This window comes from Trichosurus vulpecula, chromosome 1 (assembly GCF_011100635.1).
Source record: "Trichosurus vulpecula isolate mTriVul1 chromosome 1, mTriVul1.pri, whole genome shotgun sequence".
NCBI classification, from domain to species: Eukaryota; Metazoa; Chordata; class Mammalia; order Diprotodontia; family Phalangeridae; genus Trichosurus; species Trichosurus vulpecula.
The window spans coordinates 64,370,074-64,390,438 of NC_050573.1; the positions used below are offsets into that span (position 1 = coordinate 64,370,074).

General features: G+C 41.8%; 1 protein-coding gene and 1 pseudogene across 4 annotated transcripts; both read right to left on the reverse strand.

Annotated features, from left to right (window-relative positions):
- Positions 1-1,027: 1,027 nt before the first annotated feature.
- Positions 1,028-1,320, reverse strand: LOC118842146 (annotated as a pseudogene).
- A 1,481-nt stretch (positions 1,321-2,801) lies between these two features.
- LOC118831076 (C-type lectin domain family 4 member G-like) lies at positions 2,802-19,478 on the reverse strand. 4 transcript variants are annotated; one of them, XM_036738242.1, is made up of 9 exons: positions 19,391-19,478; positions 18,461-18,571; positions 18,130-18,192; positions 16,515-16,598; positions 15,758-15,820; positions 15,212-15,301; positions 10,627-10,778; positions 4,409-4,509; positions 2,802-3,125 (listed from the first exon to the last, which is right to left on the reverse strand). In XM_036738242.1, the coding sequence occupies exons 1-9, from the start codon at positions 19,476-19,478 to the stop codon at positions 2,987-2,989; spliced, it is 891 nt and encodes a 296-aa protein (XP_036594137.1). In that variant the 3' UTR covers positions 2,802-2,986. The 4 variants fall into 4 exon arrangements, with proteins under 4 accessions (XP_036594137.1, XP_036594140.1, XP_036594151.1 ...); XM_036738245.1 differs by lacking the exon at positions 18,130-18,192 and having other exon boundaries at positions 19,391-19,465; XM_036738256.1 differs by lacking the exon at positions 16,515-16,598 and having other exon boundaries at positions 19,391-19,465.
- Between the last annotated feature and the right edge of the window lie 887 nt (positions 19,479-20,365).

The following is a 20,365-nucleotide window of genomic DNA, read 5'->3' on the forward strand; positions in this document are numbered from 1 at the left end:
GAGGTAGATTGTGAAGAGATGGAAGATGTAACCAGCTCCTAGGGGGAGGGGGAGATGGCATTCTGAAAGGAGGAGTGGGAGGGGGGCTGCTGGGGAGCAGAAATCCTTGCAAAACATGCATTCCAAATGCAAAAATTACAAGCCAAGGAAGGCCAGCCCAGGATTGGGGGAAATTAATAGGACTGTCAAGTCCCCCTTCTCCCTAGATCTCCTGAGCAGCAAGGAAACAGATGATTCAGACCCTCTCCCTTCCCCTTAGCTACTTCTCAATTAGTGCCCGATACCCTAGGCTCCAGCCCAGCCTCATTCCAGTTTGATGCTCAGGAAATGCCAGAGTTGTGTGGGGAGGGCACGAGGGGGAAAGGGTGGGTATTGGGGCCCCCCTTCTACTCCAGTAAAAAGTCTGCTCCCACCTCCACCCTTGGAACCAATTTTGACTGGGTAGAAGGTAGAAACAAAGGGTGGTGGGGGTACAGAATATCCCCAGACAGAAGTCTACTGAAGCTGAGCTCTTAGGATCAAGATACTCACAATCCATCCTTTCCTCTCCAGTTCTTGAGTTGGGGCGAGGGAGGGGGGAGATAGGAAATCAGGAAGCCGGGTCCCATTCCAGGGGGGCAGACACAAAGAAACAGGTGTTGACAGCTAAGTCAAAAGGTTAGCTCTGTCCGGGGAAGGAGGAATACAAAAGAAACCCCAATCCTGCGAAAGGGTAGGTGGATCTACGGATGGATGGATGGATGTGGGAGGTGGGGGGAGGCAGGGAGTGCCCCCAGAGGTTCAACCACCGGCTGCCTGCCCCACCCTGCCCAGCACAATCCCATATAGGGTGGCCAGGGTTAGTGTCTATCAATGTGTGACATACACATTTTTCCCAGGTGAAGCTATCGTTTCTCTGACCAGTAAAACGTGGGGGAAGAAACATGGGGATTTAAAGATTTTTCTGTCTGGTCTCAGAATGAGAGGGCTGCCGCCATTGCCATCGTCATCAAGGGGGGAATGAGGTAGTGCGATATAAGCACACTGGTTACTGCTCCTCCTCCGAAGACACCTGGGATATGCCTTCTTCCTCTTCCTTCTTCAGCTTTTTGGGTCTACCTCTTGGTTTCCTCCCTGGTGCAGTGATGGGTTTCCGGCCTTTCGCAGCCCCCTCGTTCTTACTCCTCTTTGGTCTGCCCCGAGGTCTCTTGGGAGTTAGTGCCTCACTGGGCTTCTCTTTGGGGGTTGTTTCCGGGGTCTGCCCCGCCCTCTCGTCTCAGACCCGTCTTTCTCCTGCTTGGAGGCCAGAGGCTGGCTGGACTTTGAAGTGGATTAACTCATTCTCCCCTTTCTCTAATGAGAGGTGGTAAAGGGTAGGGGGATGGGGTTTGGCAGCAGGCCAGCTTGCGTGCATAGCTCCGGGTCGTGGGGGAGCAACTCGGAGTGAGAGCGAATGACCTTGCCAAGCTTCCCTGCTCGGCCTCGTTCCACCGCCGCCGCCGCCACTTGTTGCAAATGCGGATGCCCTCTTGGAGTGGCGCCAGCTCCAGAAGGAGCCCCGGCTCACACTCCCAATTAGAGAAACTCAGCAGCATTTTTGATTTCTTATTATCTTGCATCCCCAAAATCCAATCACTTGCCTAATTTTACCATCACTCTCTCTGTACCATATTTCAAAATAAGGCCCTCTCTGTATTTACCCAACCATCACCACCTATGATCAGGCTCTTATCAGTGCTATGTGAACTATTGAAATGGCCTTCTAATTGATCTTCCATCTTCCATACAGTCCCGCAAGTGACTTTTTACAAATACAAATATGACTATGTTACTTCCCTTCTCAAATACCAGCTCCTTCCTTTTGCTTCTAGAACAAAATATCAGCTCCTCTATTTGTCCATTAAAGTCCTTCACAAACAGACTTGAACCCGTCTTTCAGGTCTTGTCATATGTCCTCTTCTTCATTCATTCAGCAGTCCAGACAAACTGGCTTACTCTCTGTTCCTTACATATAGCTCCATATCTCCCATTTCTATTACATTGGCCATCACTCATGCCAGGAAGGCACTCATTTCTTACCTGTGGCGCACAAAATGCTTCACTTCCTTCAAGAGTCATCTCAAGTGCCATCTCCTACATGAAACTTTTCTTGATCCTTCCCTCTCCCCTCCAATATAACAGAAAGAAAGATGGCCCTGGAGTCAGAGGACCTATTTTCAAATGGGGTCTCTGATGCTTACTTTTTGACTTTGTGCAAGTCCCTTAACTTCTCTTGGCCTCAGTTGCCCCATTTGAAAATGAGGGGGTTGGACTCGAGTTCTGAGGTCCCTTCTAGCTTTTGAACTAGGGTCTTATGATTCCTGGCTAGTTTTTATTTTTTTCTGTCTATACTTCTTTATGTATGCAATGCCCACACTATACCCAGTGAATGTAAGCTTCTTGAGAGGAAAAATTGTTCTAATTTTTGTCTTTGTATCCCTAGAACCCAACACAGTATTTGGCACAAAGTAAAGACTTAATGAATGCTTGTTGATTTGTTGATTGATTGTGTCTCTCCATTGCTAAATTAAGTAGCTTGACCTGAGGGAGTATAGGGAAGGACTATAGTGAAGATAGGAATTAGGGGGCTGCTTCTTAGTTTCCTTGGGGCTGGGCCAACATTGGAAAGCCCTGAGACAGCAAGAGGTACAGCTGGGGTAGCCCAGGAAAGAAAAAAGGAATCAGCCACCAAAAGGAGATATTTTCTGTTCCGCAGATATTCTTCCAGCTCAGCAGAATGTAAGGGTCAGTCAGTATAATAGGGCAAATCTTCTGACAAAGAACAAAAATATTTATTGGTCTCCCTTGTAAACCTACTAAGCCCATAACCTAGGGAATCCATGGTCCAGAGGGTACAAGGGCCTATTCAGGGCCCACATCTGGCCACCAGATGTTCCATGAAGACTGGGTTGTGGATGGAGGGAGCTCAGCCAGTGAGCCACCTCCCAGCCTCTTCCACTGCTGAAGCTCAACAGATCTGCCTCTTCTCACAGATCCAGTTGTCAGAGGATGGCTCACATGTAAAGTCATTCCATTTGCCATGATGCAACATCATGACACAGTTTTCCATCCCCTGGCTGTCATTGGGTTCCCCAGGGTTCCAGTTGCTGTGAAAAGACAAGCACACATGCATGCAGGTGCGCGCACACAAACACACACACGCACACACACACACACACACACACACGCACACACACACACACACATACACACGCACACATACACACAAAGGCCATAGTCAGTCCTAAGGCAAGGGTTCCAAGTTAGATTCCCATCACTCAAAATGGGATTCTAGATGTCAACTTTCTTGGCGAATCTAAATGGACCTATACTCAACTCAACTCTAGGCTGGCCCAACAGATTTAAGTTCTTACATCTAAGCTTCATAGGAATACCAGGGAGAAAGGCTGCCTCTTCTAGTTAGTCCTCTTTATCCATCCCAGCCCTTCATCATCTCTTCCTCTTAGGCTTCAATTGTACTCATTATTTATGCCCTTTATGGGTAATTGATAATTATTTACTCATAAGTTGGAAGGAACCTCAGAGGACATTTAGTCCAGCTATACTAGAACAGGAATTCCTTCAACAGCATGCCCAACCATTTTTTTCCCCAAGCCTTCTGTTGAGGACTTAAACTCACAACTTCTCAAAACAGCCCATTCTACTTCAGGACAACTCTGTTACAAAGTTGTTGTTTTATTTTTTTTCTCATTGTGACAGGTCCACATTTCCCCTTGTAAAACTTCTTTCCATTAATCTTAATTATGTCCTGTGAGGCCAATCACAATAAGCCTAAGCCCTCTTTCACATGATGGTGCACCAAATAGCATGGAGACAGCTATCATATACTTCCCTGCCTGAGTCTTCTTTTGGTTGGAGACATATCCAATTCCCTCAACAAGTACTTTAATAGGAAGGTCTCAAGGCACCTCTCTGGATGGACTCTGAGTTCTAAGTGTCTCTCAAAATACTGTGCTCAGAACCAACCACAGTAGTTCATGTGTAGTCTGATCATGGCAGAATACATGTCTTCTGAAACTGTATACTGTGTCTACCAATACAAGCAGAGATCCTGTTACTGTTCATGTTATTACCACTGAACATGTGCATTGTATATCTGTATTGAAATGGTATCTATTTCATATATATACATACGCACACATTATAGAAACTAGACTGTTCCTTGAGGACATGAACCATGTCTTACTCATCTCCGTATCCTTTTCTGCACCCAGTGTTGGGGCCCACATCTAAGTGAGAACTCAGTAAATAACAGCTGAATTAATGAGTGAATTGGAGAACCCTTACAGACCTGAGGTCCAATTCCTAGCCAAACCCTTTGGAGGATGAGTCAGGGCCCCAAATGCCTACATCGTGGGTTGAGACTCACGTGTAGCCAAGTGTTGTGCCATCAATCCACTTATGTACCCCTTCTTTGACCTTTCTGAGACCAATCCAATATCCCAGCTTCTCAGTAGGGGTCAGAAAGTTCTGGATAGGGAGAGACAGGTGAGATTCATTCAGCTGATGTTAAATTAATGGAAACAAGCATCTACTGCCCAGCCTGCCACAAAGCATGGGGACCAGAGGAAAAACTGTCTTTGATCTTAAGGATTTGTAGATGGTGAGAAAGGACTTGAAGAAGAGAGAGCTATTGACATAAGGCAGCATACGAGAGATAGTTTCAGTACAAATCCAATTGTTCAATAAGCTGTGAGACCTGTATGCATCCTTGAGCTTCAGTTTCCTTCTCTATATGACAATATTGCTCACAGTACGCTCGACAAATAGGGTCAGATGAGAGTGAATGAAAAGATTTTTGCAACCAACTGTTAAAGAAATATGAGGGCTGTATATGTAGAGTCTATGTTAGATTGCACACCATCTTGGAGTGGGGGAAGGGGAAGGAGGGAGAGAATATTTGGAATGCAAAATCTCATGAAAGTGAATGTTGAAAACTAAAAAGAAAAAAAGAAAGGGAGAAAGAAAAAAGAAAGAAGGAAATATAAGGGCTAATTAAGATTTGTTAGTGCATGTTACATTATGAATGTACCAAGGACAATAAAGTGTTTCCATCTCCATTAATATAGCTGAATAACCTGACCCAGTTGGCCTAAAGAAATATGGAAAATGGAAAGATGAGTGAGCCGCAGAGTGAGAGTGTGTGAGGAAGGGAGGAAAGAGGGGGAGAGACAGGGAGAGAGACAGGGAGGGAGAGGGAGAAAGGAAGGGAGGAAGGGAGAGAAAGAGGGGAAGAAAGAGAGGGAGGGTAGGGGGCACAGAGAGGTGCAGAAGCACAGATAGAGAAGGAAGGAAGAAAAGAAAGAAAAAGAAAGAGCACTCCCCTCTTTCTCTCCCCTTTCCCTGTCCCCTTCTCTCCATCCTCTCCTTCCCTTTCTCCCTCTCCCTCTCTCTCTCCCTTCCTCTCTTCCTTTCATATTCAAGTTCTTTAACAACAACAACAACAACAACAACAAACCAAAAACAAATAAACAGAAAAGAACAAAGGCACCCTGGCTGAATTTGGTTGGTTGGTGGTTGTCCTTTTTTCTCTCAGAGGACCAAAATAACATCATTATGCTAGAGTCAAGTTTCAATGTGTCCTTCTTTGGCTGATCAGATCAATAAGATCTCAGAATGCTCTACCACAGGTCAGGCACAAATAGTCTGTGTGAAAATTTGGCGGGGGAGGGGGGGAGCGCAGTTCTCTACATTTGTGCATCCTGCATTTCCTTTGAGCTGTTTCAATTCTTTCAATTCTATGTTGTTGATAGAGCATAGCACCTTTTCTGATGTGGGCACACCATGCTGAGTGGGCCTGTGCCAGTGTCTCCCATGTCATAGTGGGAGCATAGGCACTGATGATGGTGGCATGATGTTTTCCTGCAAGTAGCAATCACATTGTTGTGAGGTATCCTTATGAATTATAAACATTCAACTGAAGCTGAGACTCCATATAAACCAATGGTCAAAAGATGTGATCTTTAGGAGGTATAGCTACAGGGACCACCAATCAGGACCTTTGGGGAGTTGCCATGGGAAAGTGTTGAATATCCTTTGTCTATGCCTGGCAAAAGCTGTTAGGAAAAAAGCCATTGGGCTATGGAGGAAAGCCCTAAGAAGGAAGAGCAAATCTTTCTTCACTAGCTTGCTATAGCTTTTCCCAGGCCAGGACTATAAGTCTCAAAGATTAGGTAGATCTCTGGGTTAGGGCATCCCACTGTGAGGTTCTTGTCTGTAGGGTCTTTGATACTGTTCTTTTCTGTATCCATTAATTCTGAAGTAAAAATGATTCGTATTTTGAAATTTGTGTCACTGAGTAGTTGTGAAGGGAACTGATGGCTACCTTTGGGGTGCGTGGGGTGGTTTTAGACACTGGCATTCCCAGATTCCACTCGACTGGGAACAATAAGTAAGAGAGGGAGATGAGAAGTTCTCAAAATATACATAGGTCCTTAGTGTGAGAAGGAAGACTTTGACAAGAGAGCTAGATGTAAATAAGAGAGACTAACTGCAAGAAGAGGGATAGGTCCTTGTGGCCTGTGGTAGTCGGAGAATGGATCACTATTGCATTAAGTGGTTTCTCTAATTTTATCACCCCTTAAATCTAAATATAACACTCACTACCTTGATCTACCCCACCTTCCTGAGGACCAGGTATATTATATTCCAACTCTCCCCCATAAGGTTTTCCAGTACCCTTAAGGGGAGTTGAGGAGTGTTACATAACTTCTAGCTTCTAGTTTCTCCCTTTTCCAACAAATCCTTCAAATATCTGCCAAGGAAATCTTCCTAGGAAACAAAAAATAATCACTTTATTCTTTGAAACAGTAAGGCAATAATAACAACGTAGATAATTGTCAAAATTCCTATATAGTTCTATATCACAAAGTATACAAGACTGTCCACATAGAAGGTAGAAGAAGTAAACCATTTATTCAGATACCAGAGAACCATAGCCCACAAGCCATTTATCCAGTCAGTTCACTTCATCATAACAGCAAGGAACCCAAAACATTCAATACACAATATAACAACCTGGAGCCTCACCATTCCAAAACCTCTCCAAACCCCTGCTGGGGTTATCCCAAAAACAAATTTACAGTACAGCTAAGTCAACCTGTTCAGTTCTAACAATCACAAGGGCGGCCAGTAGCAGCCATTAGCAGTCATAACGTCTCTCTCTTTCAGCATTTCCTGTGACATAATTTCCTTTTCTTGTCAGGAAGCTCCTCCCACCACCTGCAACTTAGGCTTCCTGTGATGTAAGCAGGTCATATGTCCTACTAATGGGTGGGGAAGATCTTCAAATCTAAATTGCTACTACATATGTGTAAGATAATAATTTACCTAGAAGATTCATAAAGGGTCACCTACAAATTATTTGAAATAATTAATTACTTCAGCAAAGTAGTAGAATATTAAATGAACCTATATAAATCCTAAGTCTTTCTATCTGTTACCAACAAAATTTAGCTGGAAGAGATAGGAAAAGAAATTATATTCAAAATATTTACAGATTTTATAAAATATTTGAGAGTCTACCTTGGAAGCCACACACATAGGAATTATACAAATAAAAGCATAAAACACTCCTTACATTAAAAACAGTCCTCAGCAACTGCAAAGAGATTAATTGCTCAAAGTTGAGCCATGTCAATATATAAAAAAGATGAATCTACCTAAATTAATTTACTTATTCAGCATCATACTAATCAAACTGCCAAAGAGTGACTTTATAGAACTAGAAAAAATAATAGCAAATAATAATTCTTTAGAAAGAATAAAAAGTTCAAGAATCTAAAAGAAAATAATGAAAAAATAGGAGGGCAACCCAGCAATACCAGATTTCAAAGTAGAGTAGAAAATAATAATTATCAACACTTTATAGTATTGGTTAGAAAAATAGAAAAGTTCATCAGTTGGGCAGATAAGAATCACAGGATCCAATAGCAAATGAACAAAATAGCATAGTATTCAATAAAACTAAAGGTTCTCATTATCAGTGTAAGGCCTCTCTTGGCAACAAAAACTGTTGGGAAAACTGGAAAGCAGTCCATAAGAAATGCAGTTAAGACCTACATATCATACCATATGCCGCTGTAAATAGGTCATATCATAAACAAATTCAAGGAACAGGGAAGTAGTATATTTCACAACTGTGCATATTGTCCAAATAAGAGAGATAAAGAATCAGAAGAAAAAAATGGACAATTTTGATTCATAAAATAGAAAAGCTTTTGCATAGACAGTATCAATGAAACTAAAATAAGAAGAAAAACAGTTAACTGGGGAGGAACTATGTAGCAAATTTCTCTAAAAAATGTCTGATGTCAATCCATCTGCAGCATTTATTAAGTATTATATTCAATATATATAAGAAACTAATTCAAATGTATAAGAACCAAGGCTTTTCCCCAATAGATAAATGATTAAGGGATGTGAACTGGAAGTTCTCAAAAGAAGAAAAGTTCTAAGTCACTAATAACAAGACAAATACAATTTAACACCCTTTGGCCCTCCCATATACCTATTTCATCGGTGACACAAAAAAGGAAAATGACAATTGTTGGAGGTGATGTGGGAGTGCAGACACACTAATCCATTGTTGGTGGAGCTGTGAATTGACATATTCTGGAAAACATTTTGATATACTAAATGGTGTATGTCCTTTGAGTGATTCCATTATTTTATGATGTTTAGTAAACATCATAAAGAGAGAAAAAAAGAAGCAAAATATCCAGTTGTACAAAAATATCCATAGCAGCACTTTTGTTGTTGTTGTCATTGGTATAGCAAAGAACTGAAAATTAACAAGGTGCCCACCAATTGGGACAAATAATGCGATATGAATGTAGTGGACCATTACTGGGTTATAAGAAAGAGATGGATTCAGTGAGACTTGAGAAACATTAACTGAGCGGATGCAGAGTGAAGTGAGCAGAACCAGAGCAACAATTTAAACAATGGCTCCAACATTATAAAGAAAAAACAACTTTGAAAGACTTAAGAACTCTGATCAATATAACGGCCAACCATATCTCCATAGGGCCTATAATGAAGCATGTTACCAGCTTCCTAAAAGAGAGGTGAGGGACTAGAGGTGCAGAGTGAGCCATATATTTTGGACATAGCCAATGTATAGATTTGTATTGCTTGAGGATGCTAACTTGTTATAAGGGAGGATTTGTGTGTCCTCCTTCCCCCAAAATGGAGGGGGATGACAATAAAAGAGTTGGAATAAAAAGACGGAGATAGCAAATCAAAAAGAAAAAAAAGAAAGGAAGGAAGGAAGGAAGGGACAAAGAAAGGAAGGAAGGAAAGAAAGAAAAGAAGAAAGGAAGAAAGAAAGAAAGAAAGAAAGAAAGAAAGAAAGAAAGAAAGAAAGAAAGAAAGAAAGAAAGAAAGAAAACAAATAGAATGTTAATAAAGAATTTTTAAAATGTGCAGAGGGGAAAAAAGTAGGCTCAAAGGGAAACAAGTAGAACAGCTTTGGGACTACCATGCTTAATGAACATCTACTTAATAAATTAAGGTATATGTGATGGAACTTTGTAATTTCATATACAATCCAATTTTTTATATTCTTTCTATATGGGAATGTTTGTATTTGTTGGTGTTTTATCAATTTCAGAATCAGAAGAAATTAACTTTTTAAAAGATGAATTTCCCTAATGTTATATGTGTGATGCTGTTTCTCTCCTGTTAAGAAGCCTGTTACCTCTAAGATAAAATACAAAGTCCTTAGGCTGGCATGCAAGGCCCTTGACAATCTGGCTCCAACCTATCTTTCCAGCCTTATTTCCCATTGTTTCTTTCCCTTTGGTATTCCAACCAAGCTGGACAGCTAGTAGTCCTCCATCTTGTCTTGCCCTCCCCTACCATTATGCATTTACATGGACCCTCCTCCTATTAACTTGTTAAACTCCTTCCCTTCCTTCAGGCCCATCAGACCCTCCTTCCCAGCAGAAAATGAGCACCCTTTTCTCCATTTTCTCATGGCATTTTGCCTGGGCTTCCTTCTGGAGTGATCAATCTGTCCCTTATAAAAGAGTTATTTATATATGTCAGGACACCCACATATTTCAATGTATGCTCCTTAAAAGCCAGGATTGTATAGTTTTTTGAAAAAAATTTACCATTCCCTGATGATAATTATAATTACACAGTCCATTTCTCTAGCATTTAATGTTTACAAAGCACTTTCCTCTCAATAGCCTTGGGAGGTAGGCAGTGCACTCAATTTGTTCTCAGTGCACTCAAACTGAGGTTGAAAGAGGTTAAGTCATCTGTTTAGCATCAGACAGCTAGTACGTTTTAGAGCAAAGATTCAAACTCATATCTTTTTGCTCTAAGACCAATGTGCTTTGTGCTACACCTCTCTGGTGTCTCTTTAGGCATTGTTTCCTCAATTGCAAAGTCCCTTCAATGTAATTAGTGCTTAATCAATATTTGCAGAATTGAATTGCAGTGGAACATTAAGGAAGGGAAGGATTTGGAACAGATTTGGATGGATGGAGTGGTTGAAGAGAGCCATTCGCCTCAGCGAGTGAGTGATGAGGATATCCAATGAACAGGGAGACAAGCCTCTCCCTTCTTTGACCTCACCTGTTCATCTTGGTTATTGATGATGACCAGGTGAGCTTGCTTCTGGACACAATCATCCCTGGCCTGGGACCACGTGAGCTTGTTCTTAGAGAAGAAGTAACAGGAACCCTGGAAGTCCCTCCAGGGACTAGGGCAGGGTTGGCAGGAGGATCCTGGTGAAAGGAGAGGGGAAGGAGGGAAACAACATCGGTTTTGAGCTCTTCATAGGGGGAGACAGCTTCCTAGTCTCGTACTCTCGCTTCACCTGTGAATAGGGGATCAGTCACCCAGTCAGTTAGCATTTATTAAATATCTACTATGTCAGTTGACAATAAACATTTATTAAGTACCTACTATCTGCCAAGGACTGTGATGAGTGGTGGGGATACAAAGAATGACAAAAGACTGTCCTTGTCCTTGACAAGCATCCAGGGCTGGGATGGGGTTGCTGAATTGAGGGCAGAGGGATCTGGTTTATAAGATGATAGGATAATAAAATCTTTCAACTTCCTGAATAACGAGGAACCTCAAAGATCATTTCATCCAGCTGCAAAGTGCTGCAGGATTCCCTTGAATGGCATCCCTAAGAACAGATTGTTGTTTGAAGACTTTGAGTAACAGGTCAATCAACAGGTGTTTATTAAGTGCCTACTATGTGCCATGCACAGTACTAAGCACTGGAAATATAAAGAAAGGCAAAAGATAATCCTTGCTCTAAAGGAACTCAGTCACATGGAGAAGACAGCATGCAAACACTTATGTACAAATGAAATGTATACAAGACAAACTGGAGATAACCAGTAGACACAGGCATTAAGGAGTACCAGGAAAGGCTTCATGTAGATGGTGGGGTTTTAGCTTGGACTTGAAGGAAGCCACGGAAGGCAGGAGGAGGCAGAGAAGAGGAAGGAGACTATTCAGAGAGGGGGAGCAGTCAGTGAAAATACTTGAACTCTGGAGACAGAGGGTCTTTACTCCCCAAGGCAGCCCATTCCTTTGGTGGATAGTTCTAATAGCACTAGTTAATATTCAGGTTATGCTTAAAATTTAAAAAATCTTTCTCTCCTAACAATCCCATGAATAAATATATAAGTAGAATTAGTATGTTCATTTGACATATGAGGAAAGTGAAGCTCGGATAGTTTTAGTGACTTTCCTATAGTCAAAGAGCTGGCAAACAGAGAATTCAGGTTCAAAATCAGGTCTCTCTGGACTCCAAGTCCAGTGCTCTTTCTATTAAACTACAATTCTGCTTGCTGCTTTAATTGTTAGGAAAATTTTCTGAATATGATAGGGGTTGAGAAGTAACAGACATTCTGGGATTCTTACAGTTCATAGGAACAAGCATTCCCTTGTAGCCCTGGGGAATTATTTGAACTGGATCAAAGATCCAGAAAGGGGGTGGGGTGGGGAAGGAGAAATGGAAAAAAAGGGAGAAATGCAACAGAGAAGGGAGAGATTGAGGTGAGACTTTGGGCCCCTGAAAGCATCTCAGAACACATGACTTGTACTAAGATTATTAATTGTAGCCATCTTGTCAAGGACTGAAGGAAATTCTAGGAAAGGTCTGTTCTTTCTTCAATTTCTCTTCTTTGTTCTTGTCTAGTATCAGACATTGCAATATACTCTATTTGCTTTTTTTACCTAAATGTTTTCTATATCTTGATTTTGCCTTAAATATAGAAAGGTCAGAAATTAGTTGGAGATAAATAAAATTTTAAATTAGGATAGAGAGCCAGACCAGAGAGTTAGAATTTTCCTAACTGGGGGCTTTAAGTGATTGTGATTGTACTGCAACTTTTTGTCTGATGTCAATGATATATTACTGCAGAGAAAAGGACCACTCAAACCTAAAGGCCATTATATTGACCCTATGGTGAAAAGTAAGCTAATTATTACAATATGGTATAGATAATTAAATCTACAGAGAAAAAGAGGGTAGTACAGAGGAGATAGTAGCCAAAGAAAAGATCACACTCTAAAATAGTGGTGTCAAACTCAAATAGAAATGGAGCCCCTTAAACCACTTAAGATCCCTGTGGGCCACATATTGACTTAACCATATGTTTATATTATCTGTGTTCTATTGTATTTGTATTTATTTTGTTTAATATTTCCCCATTATATTTTAGTCTGGTTTGGGTGATACTTGGGAATGTTTTGGCCCTTGGAATATGTGTTTGAAACTCTTGCCCTAAACTATCCTACCAGGGAAAATATACACAAGGCCTAAGAAGTATTCAACCTCACCTCTACCCAGAAGAGAGAGGGAGCAGAAACAATCAAATACTAGTTAGCCAGCACTATACTCCACAGAATCATCTAGTGGTATTACATTTATATTGTGTCAAAATCTGCTTTCATCTTACTTTTACCTAATGTTTCTACTTCTACCTCTGGGTCCAAGCAGATCAATTTGAACCCCTCTTCCATATGACTGTTGTTCAAATCCTTGCTAGCTCTTGTGTCCACCCCTTCTTCAAATCTTTTCTATTCCAGACCAAACAATATTAGTTCTTTCAACCAATCTTATAGCTCAGTTGCCAGTCACCTTTTATGGATAATCTTCCCTTTGTTAATGCCCTTCTTTAATATGGCATTCAGAACTGGACACAATATTCCAGAGGTGGTCTGAAAAATGTCTATCAAGCTTCTACTTGGGGATTTCCACCATCACTCTAAAGGGAATGGGTAAGGTCAACCTGGTGAGCATAGGGCAGAGAGACTATGTATTGCAGTGGAAAGGACAATGGATTTGGAGTCAGGGGACCTGGTTTTGAATCCTGGCTCTGCCAGGTATTACCAGTAAGACCTTGAGCAAGTCACATGACTTTTCTGAGCTCCAATTTCCTCACCTGCAAAATAAAGGGTTGGACTAGATGACCTCTAAGGCTGATTCTAGCTGAACATTTATGACTCTATGGATAACCCCAAAGTTTCTGGACTCAAGGACAACCCTCACCATTCACCTCATCTCTCATAGATTAGACATTATTCTTCCATTAAGGAAGCCTGACCCTACATTAGTTGTAAGATAAGTCAAAATGACATGAGGTGATGTTTAGTCTGCAGAAGACTTAGGGGACACAAGATGGCTATCTTCAAATATTTAAAAAAGTGTCATGAGGAAAAGGGATTTAACTCATTCTGCTCATTCCCAGAAGGCAAAACTAAGAAAAATGGGGAGGGAGGAGTTGAAAAGAGACAGATTCAGGTTCTGTATCAGTGAAGATTTGATAACAATGAGAACCACCCAAAAGCATTAAGAGGTAGTGGATTCCCTATCAAGAGGTCTCCAATGGAGGTTAATGGCCACTTATTGATAATATTACAGAGACTCCTGTTCATCTGCAGATTCTACATGGTGCACTTTGCATAAGGAATTAGGAAAAAAAAGATTATTTCAAAAAAACATGGGAGAATTCATATGAACAGATGCAGATTGAAGTGAGAAGAACCAGAGAAACAATTTATACTATAATATCAATATTACAAAAAGAATTTTGAAAGACTTCAGAACTCTGATCAACCATGATTCCAGAGGATTGATAAAGAATACTGCCTGCTTCATAACAGAGAAATGATGCACCGAAATGCAGAATAAGGAATGCCTTTTTGGTACCAATATGGGAATACACTTTGCTTGACTATGTTTATGTTATATAGTGGTTTTGAATGTCTTTTTTCCCTAGTTGGGCAGGGGGAGTGGGGCATGCAGTAGAAAAAATGAATGCTTGATAATTTGAAAAATATAAAATTATAAAAAGCACATAGTGAAGTAGTCAGGAAAACAATATTCACAATGACTAAAGCAATGTAAATAGAAAGAAAAACAATCATATGTCAATTGAAAATAGGTTGCCAAATCATTAAGAACAGACATAGGGCCAAAAAAGAGGTGTGAGAAGACACTCCCACGCCTTTAGAGAGGTGGGAGGTCCATGGGTATGGAATATTGCATATGTTTTCAGACTTTTTTTGATGTTTCCTCTTCCTATTTTTCTTTTCTTATTTTTAAGTATTTGTTATATGGGATGGCTCTCTGAGATGGAGGAGGGGGAGAAGGAAAGAAAGAAGAAAACATTTAGTGATGAGAAAACAAGAAATATCAATAAAAATTACTCTTAAAAAAGAGATCCTTTCCAATTCCAAAATTCTATGTCAATATGTTGTGTACATCAAATCATAGTCTTATGAAGAGCCTACCCCACAGATACTTTGCAGATTGTGTTATTCCATGAAAAGGGGATATGAAAAGTCTGGTACCTTGGACCCGGGAGGGACCTCAGAAGAATCTGGTACAATCATTATCTGAATGCCATGTAAAATACATTCTCTAAATGGTCATTCAGTCACCACTTGAAGATTTTCAGGATCAGTCTTTGAAAAAGGACCTCAGAGGACACATAATACAATGCCTAACTGAGCATAAATTCCTTTTGTAACAAAGTACAGAATGACATCTAGACTCCATTTGAAAACCTCCATAATCAGTGCATGGGAAGGGATAAGGGTCTGTCAGTCATCTCTCATGTCTTCTGCCACCCCAGTCCATAGGAAGACCTATCTCAACTTCCTAGAGTCATACTCCCTAGTTCCATCTCACCATTTCCATTCTTCACAGCCTCCAATCCACGAAACATCTCACTCCGAATGTTTTCTCTGTCTTCTTTTGCCTCAGCTAGTTCTTGGGACACTATAAATGCACATGGGATGTGATCAGCACAGGGTGTGGGGTTAGTATTAGTACATGGGAGTCAGCTCTTAGGGAAGTGGAGGGACAGAGGGAAGACTATGAACCCAGAGGGAGATAGACCAGAATTAGACTATGATATAAGGTCATAGTCATTTGAGGGAGATAGGTTAGAGTTGTTCCATGGAGAGGGAGCAGGGTCATTCCAAGGGCCAAGGTCAGGGCTAGTCAACTGGGAGATATTGATATCTATGCAAAAAAATTATTAAGATCAATGTGTGGGGAAAGGTTGGAAAGAGCCCACTGGGAAAGGTAGAGTCAGGCTGACAGGAGTAGGAGTCTAGGACAACCTATGGGGAAAGGATGGGTCCAGGTGGGGAACAAGAGAGTGGGAGGAGAGGGACTTGTGGGGGACACAGGGTTGGAAAGTGTACATCAGGGCTTGAGGTCTGAACATACAACTGGTACTCAGGCTGGCTTGACTCTCTTGCAGGTTCTTCAGCTTCTCAGCCACTGTTTCAGCTGAAGGAAGAAAAATGCCCCATCCCCACTTCTTGTGAGCATCTTCTTAGGAACCAAAAATAAAGATTGTCGTGGTTGAAAGAGACCTCAGAGGTCCTCTAGACCAACCACTACCAACTATAAATACAATATCCCTCTACAATATCCTTAACAAGTAGTTGTCTAGACTTTGATTGAAGACATCCAGTAATAGAAAACTCACTCTGCCCTAAAAACAGGCCATTATACTTTTAGACAGTGCTAATTGAAGAACTCCTCAGCCCCAATTTCTCTCTTCCTCTTCCTAGGTAAGTCTGCTTGTCTTGTCTTCTTTTTACTTCAGCCTCAATTTGTCCTAAGGCAGCTCCAGCCCTGCCCTTATTTGGGACCACAGTCATTCATATGATGCTCAGCCATAGAACAAAGCACAGGATCATGAGATCATAGAAATAGAACATAGAGTTGAAAGAGACCTCACAGGATATCTAGTCTAAAGTGCTAATTTTCCAGATGAGGAAACTGAGGCCCGGAGAAATTAAATAACTTTCCCAAGGTCACACAAGGAATAAGTGGCAGAGTGGACATTAGAACTCAGGACTTGTCACTCCAAATTCAATACCTTTCCACTGCTCCATGATTGAAGCGTTTATTTTGGAATCCTCAAAGAAGGACCTGCTGAGGAACCCCCATCCTGGTGGCCTTGATTTTCTCTTACCCTTTGTGTTTAGAATCTGATGCTTTTCATCCAAGTTGCTCAAGGCTACCTGAAGAACTTCCAGCCTCCCTGAATTCATCGACCCTTGTCACAGAGGAAGATGATGGAGAGAAGGAAGAGTCAGCCCCAGCAGAGAAGCAAGGTGTCAGTTCAGAGCTTGAGCCCAGGAGGATCTTCCTCTCACATAACACAATTCCATGTGTTCACATTGCTGTTTATTCATGTATCTATCCCCCATCTTACCCCTATCCCATCCCTCATATTGTCTTCACCTTTTTCCCATCCTATTTCACCTTTGGAAAGCGACTTCAGAGGACACATAATACAACCCCTAACTAAGCACAAGTTCCTTATATAACAAAGTCCAAAGTGACATCTACTCCCCATTTGAAAACCTCCAGAATCAGTATACGGGAAGGATAAGGGTGAACAAATATTAACCATTGTCTCATCTCTATCTTTTCTTTTCCTCTTCTTCCTCCTCCTCCACTTCCTCTCCTCACTCTATCTCTGTCAGTCTGTCTCTTACACACACACACACACACACACACACACACACACACACACACACACACAATTCAGTCTTTGGGTCTATTGGCTCTTCTGAAGGTTCAGAACTGCCCCAAATATCTACATCTACCACCAGGGCTTAAGCATCACAATCCCCAAAATGCTACTATCACTTCATTGGGAGTGACACAGGATCCAGGACCTGAAACTTCTCTGATCAGCAGCACAAGAAGTCTGGTATCTGCCTCGTTTTTGCCATAGATCCTAATCTCTGGGGGACTCAATCATAATCAATGCCAAAGGTTTGCATCCAGATGCATTCCATCCCTCACACACACACTGAACTTGATTCAAGGGACACAACACTCTTCCCTCTATATACTCACAATCCCTTGTATGCACAATGAATAATAAATTATATATGCTGTTCTCTCTTCCTCTGCCATAACCAGATTAAATTACCTCAAGCCAAAGGATGACTAGCTTCAAGAGCACATGTGATAGGACCAGAAATAAAGATCTGGAAGGGTCTGCAGAGACCATTTAGTCCAACCTCTTCCCACTTTTTTTTAAATGAAAAAAATGGAGCCCAGAGAAATTAATTGGTTTGTCCAGGGTATCAGATGTACTATGTTATAATACTACATCTGATACCCTGGACAAACCAATTAATTTTCTGATTCTAAAGCCAGAGCTTTTTCCATTGCAATACACTACTTAAAGTGTCTTTTTTTCTTTTGTAGTCCATTGGGTAATCAGTGATTGTGGAGAGTACTGATCACTATACTTTCTCTGGTTAGCTATCTCCCTCCCCTGCCATGCCTACTTCATATCCTTAATCTTAACACCATTTTAGGCTCCATCCTATTTTCCACCCCATTCCCAAATCAACTGCATTCCATTACACATCTCACCATCCCATTCTGTTCCCCATCTCTTTTCAATATTACCTCTATCTCATCACTTTCCCACACCCTATTCTATTCCCCTTCCCTCTTCCCCTTCCCTCTGCCCCTTCGCCTTCAGCTGTGGTCCAAGTGAAAAGAATGTGGGCAGAACCCAAGCATATAGATTCCAGACCCAAAAAACCTGAGGGTTTACTTACCATTGAGTTGCATTTCCTCCAGTTGCTCATCTAGATGTTCCATTTCCCTTGATAAATCCATGACTTGCAGAAACAAGGGACACAATTCTCTCTCTCTTATTCCTCTCTTTAGTTCATTCTTCTCCCACCCTTTCTCCCTCCCTCCTTTTATCTCCTTCCCTTCATCATCAGTTCTCATAGTTTTGGTACCCCATTCCAACTGCCTTTATGCTTCCATTTACTCCCCATCACCCTCCCTGTCCCAGAGCTCCTGGGGTCAGGACCCTGGTAGCCATGCTGCTAAAGAGGGTCTGGACTCCTGGATCTCAACAGTCCTCCCCCCTCTCCTCACCCTTGGCCAACAGCATACTAAGAAGAATTATCCACAGAAAAGAGGTCACAGAAAATAGCAGGTAGAGGGGAAAGGCAGGACGGCCTCCAGGAAGCTGCTTCGCCCACCACCCTGGAGGAGACACTGATGTTGGAGAGGGAACAAGAGAGGAACCTTCCCCTTCCATCCCCTCCCACCTATATGGGTGGTCTCCTTGCAGAGACCAGGGTAAGGATAACCATATACCTATAAACTCCTTTGGGGACCCTTGAATTCAGGGCCCTGGAAATGAGACTTCAAAAACTTAGAAGGAAAGGTTTGTAGGAGCATGTATATTTGAAGCTGGAACAGACTTTATCCCATGTACCTTTAATTTCTTGTCTGACCCTTTATTTTGTAATTCAGTAACTAGTAACTCAGAGAGGTGAAGAGACTGTCATCCATATAGTAATTGACAGCTGAACCCAGGTCCTGTGACTGAGAATCTCATGACTCTTCCACTTAATCACATGCATTTGGAAAGGAGAAAGGGTTGGAAGGAGTTGAGGGAATTCAGTAGTTTGGGAGATTGGGGTGAAGGAGGGAAAGGCTGGTGGGAAGTTGGAGAGAAAAAAACATGGAGTGAGGAAAAAGATGAGAAGCATGGGATATGGAGTTGGGAGAGAATATTCAGGGATCAGACAAAATAGAGGAGATTGGGGGAGATAAGAAAAATGGTGGAGGAGATGAAAGAGAAGAGAGATAGAGTTAGGGGAAATAGGAGAGGGCTTGGGTAAAGCAAGGAGAGAGTAAAATGGAGGAAGGAGATGACAGAGAGGAAGAAAGTGGGGGGAGGTCCTAGAGAAGACAGGGTAGAGGGCCAGAATCTAGACTTCAGGATTACCCCCTTTGCCCCAGCAACCTTTCCAGAGCTGAGAATCTAACAAAACATCCAACTCTAAGATAGCTCACCAGCTTCCCAGGGTCGCCATTGGCGCTTGGTGTCAGCCATCTCAAATTCCTCAGTGGTCTCCCACTGAGTGTACTGGACAGATTCCATGGATGTGCAGCTTCTTTTGCCCTGGGAAGCCCTTGCCTGGAAGGTTATTTTAGGAAACTCCACCCTTCACTTAAAAGGAAATAGTTTGTTGCTCCACCCCCTCCCTCTCTGTCAACTCCCACTAAATTGTCCTTCCTATCACAGTTTTTTCTTACTCACCACTAAAGTCTGGAGAAGACCCTGTTTGCACCTGCATTAGAAAGGAGCCCTGGTTGCTGCTGGTGGTAGGGACAACTAAACCCTTCAGAACTCCCTTAACCATGTTGTCATGATAGCTGTCTTCATACTTGAAGAGCTTCTATGTGAAAGACAGCCAAGACTTGTTCAGTTTGGGATGACAGAATTAGTAGCTATAATTAACTGTGGAAGTTAGAGGCAATTACTTCTGTTCAATGCAAAGAAAAATTTACTAACAATCTGAGCTGTGCAAAAGTTCATTGACCTGCTGCCTTGGGAGATAGTAAGCTTGATGTCACTAGAGGTCTGCTAGTGTAGCCTGGACGACCTTTTGATGGGGATATTATATAAGGGACAAGTACAGGTTGGATTAGACAGCCTCTAAGTTCCCTACCTACATAGAGATTGATTGCTCTTTTCTTTTCCTGGCCTCAGGCCCTAGGATTTTGAAAAGACTGAGCAGAGGTATGGGATCTAGCCACTTATTCTTTTCCATCTATCCAAGGCATCCAGCTCCATTTCCTGCTGCCATCATCAAAGATTACGAAGGTTCCAACAGTCAATCATGAGTGTCCATAGCGTCTCAGGTTTGGCATGTCATTGGTGGAGTTTAAAGGGAGTGGGGGAGAGTGACTGAAGGAGAGTCTCTGTACTTTACTGTACCTAACTCTGGTCTTTATCCTCCAATCACTCTACTACTTCCTGCTTCC

Excerpts from the sequence above, each read along its gene's own strand:
- LOC118831076 (XM_036738242.1), bottom strand. The coding sequence starts at position 19,478 with ATGGAATCTGTCCAGTACACTCAGTGGGAGACCACTGAGGAATTTGAG. Across the intron at positions 18,572-19,390 it reads ATGGCGACCCTGGGAAGCTG|GGTGGTGGGCGAAGCAGCTT; the intron begins GTGAGCTATCTT and ends TGTCTCCTCCAG. Across the intron at positions 16,599-18,129 it reads GGAGGAAATGCAACTCAATG|GGTCGATGAATTCAGGGAGG; the intron begins GTAAGTAAACCC and ends CTCTGTGACAAG.